Raw genomic sequence first — 9,490 nt, forward strand, 5'->3', positions numbered from 1 at the left:
CACTGCGAGGGTAGATCCCTTAGTTGGGCTGAGTTGAGAAGCCGCTTGTGGGTCAGAGCAAGAGACACTGAGGGACCAGCCTGCTAGATGTTGAGGTGGGAGAGTCCTGGAGCCCCATTGAGACCCAGGTTCACACACAGAGTTCGTTTTTTTACTTGATGTATGTTTATCTTAAATGTTTGTGTTTTTGCAAGCTATGATTCCTTTCTGGCCATAGAGCACCTATCCTGAGTGCAGTGTTTCTTTGTCTTACACTTTTTATGCAAAACTTTCTGCTCAGAAGGAGATCTGGATTTTTAAATACCTCATTAATTTTGATGAATTATCTCTTTTATCTCCATGACAGCTAGATGTTACGTGATGTCCCATCTCTTACAACTAACTTTTGTAACTGTCTGTCCCTACATGTTTTTATACCTAAAATGTAAAATCAGACCCTAAGATTGTGTAGCACAGGTGCTGATATGACTTGAATGTTGTAAATGCTAAGCACCATACAATGTTCCTCTTTGGGTAAGCACAGAAACTCTTCATGGACATCTGGAATCCAGCCCCACATTTTTACATATGTTTTTTTGCAAAGTGTGTTTGACTTTAATATAGATAAATGCTTGAGTAGTCAGAAAGTGAGTGTCTGTGTTTAGTAGAATGTGATTGCCCCCTGGTACTTTCTGTCATTTCTTGCTTTCATTGATATCCTGTTAATTATTGGCCATTTGAATGCAGTTGATATTTGTGTTTTGGGAGAAGATATTATGATATAATTCTTAAAGTTATAAATGTTAGCTTAAAAATGGCTTTTAACTGATATATATAAATCAGATAATTATGTATATAACAAGCATTGTAATTGGTATAGAGCAGTAATCTGTGAAACTGTGCCTTTAAAAATCCTATATCTGAAATGCATGTTTATTATAATATCAGCTTTTAAGAAATTTCTGGAAAATCTCTTCCTAGAACAATACACAATATTCTAAGTTGTTTTCTTTTTTAATCCTTCTTTAGGGCATTCAAATATTAAAGCCTTCCTGAGCCATGGTGGTTTGAATAGTATTTTTGAAACTATGTATCATGGTGTTCCTGTAGTGGGAATCCCACTCTTTGGAGACCATTATGATACTATGACCCGGGTACAGGCAAAAGGTATGGGGATACTGCTAGAATGGAAGACAGTTACTGAAGGAGAGCTGTATGAAGCACTAGTGAAAGTTATCAATAATCCCAGGTAAGGTTTCAATTAATATTAAAGCAGATGAAATATATATACCACAGCACATTGTCGATAGCTGATTATTGCCAGTAGGTTGTCAATAAACCAATTATAGAAATATCCTTTAGATTCCTGTGTATAATGCCTTGTGCATGTTTCTGTCATTTGAAAAATAGAAATAGCAATCATTTGGCCAGCCTTGTATGACCTTGAATAATATTCTGCCAAGGTTTGACAAACTAAGGAAAAACTACCATGGGAACCATTGGGTCCCTACTGTGTGTCCATTTTTGTGTCCTTTATCTCATTTTGATGCTCATAAAACTATATATCACCGTTCTCCTTATTCATCTTATAGAGATGAGGCACTTGAAACTCAGAGAGCTTATGTAATTTGCCCATAGTTACAAAGCTATTAGAGTAGGAATTTGAACCAGGACTGTCTGATTCCAAAGCTGGTGCTCTTGATACTGCCTGGTGCTGGGTTTCCCTAGTGTGGGGTGTCAATGAAATGCCGAGATTTTTTTACTCAGGTGAATGACTAGTCAGAATCTTTATTTTATTTTTTTCTTAAATTCTTGATGTGTCTTGAGTTAACCCGGTTCACAACTGAGCCTGAAAGAGTAGAGAGTTGGCCTGTGTAGTTTTAAAACAAAGCAACAATATTTCCCATTTTTATGTGACATTTAATTGATCTTGCCTTTCAAATGGCATTAATGTCTGAAGAGTGTGAGCTGCTTCTGTTTATACCCAGGGTAGATGGCATAACAGTAGACTGAGAAACGCTGCCATATTCTAAGAAACAACCAACAATAAGAACAATTCTTTCATATAAAGCGATGTAGCTTTTAGGTAAAAGGCTGGGTTCAAGTGCACTGCAGTTCATTATGCTGTCTTATGTGGCCTTGGAGGTGGCCTTCATGTGCTGGCCCCTTAGAGGATCCAGTGTCTTGGTCACAGCTCTTGGCACTTGGATCAGTATGTTTGCTAATCTGAGGTACCTGACTGTGAGTTCCCTTCATCTGTGTTCTGTAGCCTTTCTTTTAAAAGTCTAGTGTTTTTCAAAATGTGATGTTCTTATGGAAGATGATATGTATCATACAGGCTTTTAAAGGAAGATTTGTACAATGCAGCCCTCAAGTAGAGTTTGTAGAGAGATAGTGGCAGAGCTGCCGAGATTGGGTCGGTTATGCAGAAAAAGCAAAAGTCTGGATCATCCACACAAAATCAGTCTGGCTGTGTTCTGTGAGGTGTAAAAGGGGCCAAATCAGAGACCAGGCTATAGTCTTAGGTCACACTGCGATTAAATCCCAGCTATGCCATCTTCAAGTATACATATGTGCTTGATTTCAAACTAGGTTTTATTTTGTTTAGTGAATAAATTTATATTCTTCCACAGAGTATCCGTATAAGATAAATAGTTATTTGCATATAACCCTTGAAAAGTTTAAATATTTAACTAAAGCCTTTTGCACATTCAGGGTAGGAAGATGTCTTTATTCATTGTAAAAATGACAATGATTCAGGTAGTATGTTCTTTGCTAAAAGTAATTATATGTAAACTTAAGGCATTTATCTTTTTTGTTTCAAATACATGATAATGTTCCATATTTAACATGCCATAATTATTGAAAAGGCTGATTTGATTCACTAATATTGTGTCCAAGATATTCTAGTTTAAACCAATAGTGCTAAAGAAGTATCACTTATTTCTTTTTTACTCAACTTGAACCATGTCTTCCTTCTTCCCATACTAGTTGTTTGGGTTTATTTACTGAAAGCTATTGCTTTTGTTCTTTGGAAGGAATTCTTTTGAATCTGGAGATTTTATTAAAGCAAGTTGTAGAGAAAGATGGGTAGTTAATCCTTATGAACTTAACACATATCCAGCCCTTGGTTATTACTTTTTTTTTTTTTTTTTTTTTGCGGTACACGGGCCTCTCACTGCTGTGGCCTCTCCCGTTGCGGAGCACAGGCTCCGGACGCGCAGGCTCAGCGGCCATGGCTCACGGGCCCAGCCGCTCCATGGCATGTGGGATCTTCCCAGACTGGGGCACGAACCCGCGTCCCCTGCATCGGCAAGCGGACTCTCAACCACTGCGCCACCAGGGAAGCCCAGTTATTACTTTTGATAGGAGACACTTCCCCTTTTGTAAAATAAAATGTGCAAGTCACATGAGCCCCTTACAAGGTAATTTGTTTTATTAAAAGTAATTTTATCCAAGACATTTATAAGGAGAGTTTAGAAGTGGCCTTAAGTGACCATTTTAATCACACTGTTCTTTTTTTTTTCCCCGCAAACTTTATATTCCTACTGGTAGAAATTTTGGGTTCTCAAGCAAACTATGCTGAAAGGACAGTGCCACTTGCTACCTCTGAAAGGGGGAATCTTGGAAAATTGGGCCAGGCAGTGACTTTATGAGTCTGCTCTTGGGGAGAAGTAAAGGTCTGAGCGATGAGGCCCTACTCCATACTCACGTAAGCTGAGGCAGGTAAGGACTGGTTCTGGACCAGTGAGCCTATTGGAATTTCATAGGTGGCAATGAAGCCAGTGTCCCTGCAGAAGGATCTTTGTCACATGCAGTCTGTTTTATCATCTCTAGAGAATGGGCCATAGTCTCATGACATTAAGGTACCTGAGGACCAAGATGTTTTTAATCCTCCTTCTTCTATGTTAAAATAGGAGGTTGAATTTCATTTTCTAAGATACCATGTTTCACTTCCGTATTTTAAAGATGCTCTTTTATCCTGTAAGAATTTTCTCACAAAACAGAGTAATCAAATGTTTCTAATTTACCTTTTGCCATTGATTAGAAATAATGATAGATTACAAAGCAAGGCCTCTTAATAGTACAAGGAATATTACAGGGATGGCCTCTTAATATTTGGGTGAGGTTTTACACTTTTAAACCAACTGGGTTTATTATATAACAGTAATTTTGCTGTAAGGCTAGGATGACACAGAAAATGGGCTTTTTCTTTTAAAAAATTTACTTATATAAGTATTCAAAATACAAGAAAACAATTAAAAATAACAATAGGTAACAACAGTTTACAGTGTTCTATAGTTTTTTCAGAAACTTTTCAACACATGGTAGACAGTATGGCTTAGGAGAAAGATCATGGACCCTGGGAGGCAGGAAATTATGGCCATGAGGGCAGTCTTTTGTTTTTGTTTTTGTTTTTTTTGCGGTACGCGGGCCTCTCACTGCTGTGGCCTCTCCCGTTGCGGAGCACAGGCTCCGGACGCACAGGCTCAGCGGCCATGGCTCATGGGCCCAGCCGCTCCGCAGCATGTGGGATCTTCCCGGGCCGGGGCACTAACCCGTGTCCCCTGCATCAGCAGGCGGACTCTCAACCACTGCGCCACCAGAGAAGCCCGAGGGCAGTCTTTTGGATGATCTTCCCACCATCAGTCTCTTCCTTTCTTTAATCCTCTCCCCAAAGCTCTGGTTTAAAGCCAGTCTCTCTGATTTAATGGTCTTTGATTCTAAGAACAGGGCTGCATATCTTGTCATTCTGAACACACAGGAAGGAGACTCACGTTCCAGTCTAATTTCCAGCCAAACACCCCTGTGCTACATACTCTTTCCAAATAAGTTTGTTCTGGGCATACCCTTGCCCTCCCACCGTTATTACTTAGTTCACACTCTTCTCTTGGCCTAGCAAGTTTTCACATGTCCAAACTTTTGTTCCTGTATAAGGCACAGCTCGAGGGCCACACCCTTCATGATGTGTTTTGTAATCCTTCCATGTGGAAATTATTTCTTACGTTTGAACAATGCAAACTCTAATCAGAGATCCATGCTCAAAGGGGCTTTGTGCCAAAGATTGGCATAGAAATGTACAGTTAGATATTTTTGATCCTCTTTAGCTGATTTTTAAGGAGTGTTGTCTTTATACGTATGTATATACATATACATATATGTATCTCTACTGCATGTAGTGTCACTCACATATGGCTTCATAGTGTTTGTCAACTCCTTTTCATCTGTTTACTAAATATAATCTCACTCTGTCAGCTAGTGCTGTTTTAAATCAGAAGAAAATTAAATGTCACTGCTAAAAGGAAAAGGTGTTGGGACAAAATTCTGCATTTTTTTCCACCGTCCCTCTGTTTTAGAATCTAATAAATTCACTCCTCTTCCTGGTTGAGACTCATTGATTAATAGTATTTAAAAGCATATGAAGAGAAGGATTACGTGTATATAAGAGGCATGGTCTAGTGTAGAAGGAGCATAGGATTTGGAGTCAGAAAAACTTGAATTTGAATCTCAAATTTGTAATCATGGTCAGGTCACTTGGTCTCTCTGATTTTCATTTTCCTTATCTGTGTAAAATTTATTTTACTGTGTTAGTATAAGGTAATGTGTTGAAAGCACTTATCACAGTGCCTGGCACATACTAGGTACTTAATACAGGATAGCTATTTTTATTATTTTCCCCATTTTTAACTTTAGGGAGTTACGATCCTGAGCCTTGTAGCTACATGATCATTCTGTGTCTTACCTCCGCCTCATAGCTACCGTCAGAGGGCTCAGAAGCTTTCAGAAATCCACAAGGATCAACCTGGGCACCCTGTCAATCGGACTGTCTATTGGATCGATTACATTCTGCGTCACAATGGAGCCCATCACCTACGTGCCGCTGTCCATCAAATCTCTTTCTGTCAGTATTTTTTACTGGATGTTGCCTTTGTGCTTTTGCTTGGTGCTGCCTTGTTTTACTTCCTCTTGTCCTGGGTCACAAAATTTATCTACAGTAAAATCAAAAGTTTGTGGTCTAGAAATAAGCATAGCACAGTTAATGGACATTACCATAATGGAATCCCCAATGGCAAGTATAAAAGAAATGGCCACATTAAACATGAAAAGAAGGTGAAATGAGCCAACAGCCCACCTGATAGTAACAAATCTGTTCAGTCATTGAATTTTTATTGCTATAATTTAGTCTAACAACTACTAAAAGGAAAACATGAGTAAACAATTCTGACACTCCCTTATCTGATCTTACTAATGAAATTCTGTGGAATTAAGATGGCTGTAAAAAGCACAGACCTAAAATGCAAAAATGTATTTTATGCGAATACTCATGCAGAGAGTTTTGGCACTGAACCTTTTAGACGCCTTAATTATTTAAATCAATTAAGTGACCTTGTCAGACTTTAGTTTTAAGTCTTGATATATGTGTGTCCCAGATAAGGAATGGTTTCTTTTCTCTTAAAAATATTTGTTTGTGTATGTATGTGTGTGTGTATGTGTGTGTATGTTTCCTAATTAAGATTATTTCAGCCAGCTACTTGTTACATTTGTTGATGGTACAACACATTCAAGAATGAAATAGAAAGACGGTTAGGATCCAAACGTTTCTCTTCTAGAATTTCATATATGGGAGCTCAGAACACTACCATGAAAGAACACATTTCCCTCAAAACTGAATGCAGAGGAAGAAAAGGAAAAGATAGATGACACCGGTTTTTGTACTTCTAGGGTATTTTTGTTCATTCATTTTAGGTTTTTTGTTTTGTTTTAGTTTTGCTTTTCTTACAGACTGTGGATACTTCTGGGGGAAAAAACATACAATTAAGTAAATGTATAAATTGGTTGTCACATTTTACTTCTATTTTCTCCCTACCAATAATTTGCCTCTGGGAGAATTTTATAGTTTTTTTCTATTTCATTTTAATGAATAACAGTATGTTAAATGTATAATTAAAACAAAGCAACAAAGGTCTGACTTTTGTTCAGAGTACTGAAGATTACTGCTTCTATGGCATCTTTAAACAGGGTTGTTATTTGAATGTTTTGTAACTGTTTGATGGCTTTTCTGTAATGTAATTTTTGAATGTTCAGGTGTGGTATTTCCAGAGTTTTAACTTTAAAACAACACCTCCTTCATCCTATTTTGTTGTCTGGGCCACACAGTCTGTTACATAGGTGCCAACATTTAATTCTTTTCATTGGAACATTTGCTTTTCTCCATATTGGTACCTGCTTTGTCTGAGAGGTTTGAGATCTGGTTACCAAGTCAAACTTTACATGTTATACAGAAGTGACAGAGAAATTGTACTACTTGTTTGTGAAAATGAGTTCCCACTCCCCTCCTCACTGCCTTCACCCTCACTTCAATCCATTGTGGCTGACATGGGACAGGAATAGTATTCATTTGAGGATAGGGGTGCAAGTCACAGACATCACAAAATCAGGACCTCCCAACTGAACCGTTCACTTGCTGGCAACTACGAGTTTATTCCCTGTCATTCTGTTTACTTAGCATTTGCACTACACATGTTGAGTGTATGCTTTATTTATTTGTAGTTTGACATCTTATGTCTGACAGCTGAGAGTAGAAAAATACAGCATCTACCTAATGACGTTCGCTAACATGGGAAGAGTTGTGAAAATTCTAGAATGCTTAAATCCTTATCATACACTATGACATACAACTTCATCACACTCCCACCAGGAGCCACTCTCCTGTACTTAGAAATAATGTCACAAGTAGTTTTCTAGTGTACAATGCAGGCAAATATATTGCTGTCTGAATACTTGAAGAAATGGTATTACACATATAAGCCTATTAGTTATACCTTTTCACAATCTTATAATATTGCCGTTAAAAGGGAAAAAAGACACAGGCAATGAATGGTGGGATGGCAACAGGACTTAGAGTGTATGAATGAGTTGATTCTGCTTTTTTGGAATTGGATAAAGGTGACAGTAGGCATTCACTGGATGATTAAGCATAAATTAATCTCCACTGTGATAAAAACTTAAACAATAAACATTATTTAAAAATAGAGAAATGTTGTTGGAATAAAATTTTTATTCAGATTTTATTTCACAATATTATGTAAATCCATTATAAACATGTTTCTGAGACAGGTCTCCCAACCTTTATATGTGTATATGAGTGTGAAAACAGTGTTACATGTGAGAATTTTTTTTAATTATTATTAAACAGAGGTATTTACCTTACAAGTATATCAACATGGATCTTAAAATTGTCCCATAATTAAGAATGTTAAGTGTAGGTATTTACTGATCATTGTTTTTTTTTGTTTTTTTTAGTAAGCTTATTGTTAGCCAGTTTTGGTAAATAGAGTGATTTTAAATTTTCCACACTTGGGCTAGATTCTCTAATAAAGTAAAGTTTTCAAGAAGGTATTTATTCATTTATTTTTTAAAAAGAACCTCTGCAAGTATTTCTGTCGCTGGTCATCATATCAAATGCAAATGAGAATTAAGACATCAATCGTTTTTCCTCTAGAGCCGTAACTTTTAATATCCCTCCACATAGACGTAGAGGCAGAATTTGAATGTCCGGGATTGAAGGGGAGTGGTGTTTAGGTTGAAGTGGTGGTTTATGATTGAAGTTGGAGAAAGCTAGAGATTCTCTCTTGAGGATGTAGACACTCTGTATTACAATCTGGGGACATTCTCAGACTCCCAAATACAACATTGATATCTTCTGACAAAGTCTCTGGTGGTGTTTATCAACTTAGGTTTGGGAGTACTGTCCTTAATGAATCACCTCTGAACCTTACCTATCCAACAACTTATTGACCACATCTCCCGCTAGATTGTGATACACAACACCCCTCTCCAACTGCTGAAATCCACCATACTAGATCCACAGAGGACTCCAATTCAGAAAAACCTATTCAGGTGATCTGCTATCTGCCCTTGCCCTCCTTCCCTTCTAGGAACCAGTAGTGGTGAAGCACTGCTGAGACAAGACGTAGCATCCTGTTTTTTTCCCACCCATTTCCTGTTTCCACCAAAACTACAAGAATATTTATGCTCAGATGACCTGTCTCAGTGTCATGCTCCCAGCTTTGCCTTGTAATTAGGCAGATTAGACATTATAATTGGACACTGTGGGGCATAAAACTTGTGATGAAATTAACATGAAAGAAGTTCAGTTTGTTGTTGTGAAACATTTTGTGGACCATTGTTATTTATAAACGGTAAGAACCTTCTTTGAAATACACAACTGTAGTGAATTGAAGAGAGAATATTTATTTATAAGCAAGAACTCAGGAACTGCCATGGAGGGGTGGGGAGTGGAAGTGACTTGACGTTCAGTGGATGCCTGTCCCATTGCAGACGGTATGCTGGATACCAGGGGAGTTTACAGATGATAAGGACAGTCTCTCCTTCAAGGAGCTTGTGATCTAGTGGGAGACATGGACACAGAAGTAACTATAATGTAAAGTGCTGGGGCCCATGGCAGATGTATGTGCAGGGTACTGTGGGAACACTTGGGAGGCAAGAA

At 37.9% G+C, this 9,490-nt stretch overlaps 1 protein-coding gene across 4 annotated transcripts in view; it reads left to right on the forward strand.

Moving 5' to 3' along the window:
• UGT8 (UDP glycosyltransferase 8) overlaps positions 1-8,371 on the forward strand; it is an 89,376-nt gene extending 81,005 nt beyond the window's left edge. For all 4 annotated transcript variants that reach the window (XM_029235548.1, XM_029235551.1, XM_029235550.1 and 1 more), the window contains 2 exons: positions 1,009-1,228; positions 5,736-8,371. In XM_029235548.1, coding sequence (XP_029091381.1) covers positions 1,009-1,228; positions 5,736-6,099 — 584 coding nt within the window. In that variant the 3' untranslated portion in view covers positions 6,100-8,371. The remainder of the gene's footprint in view (positions 1-1,008; positions 1,229-5,735) is intronic.
• The last annotated feature ends 1,119 nt before the right edge of the window (positions 8,372-9,490 follow it).

This window comes from Monodon monoceros, unplaced genomic scaffold (genome assembly GCF_005190385.1).
Source record: "Monodon monoceros isolate NGI ecotype Baffin Bay Population unplaced genomic scaffold, NGI_Narwhal_1 Super_Scaffold_20, whole genome shotgun sequence".
In the NCBI taxonomy this organism is placed as follows: Eukaryota; Metazoa; Chordata; class Mammalia; order Artiodactyla; family Monodontidae; genus Monodon; species Monodon monoceros.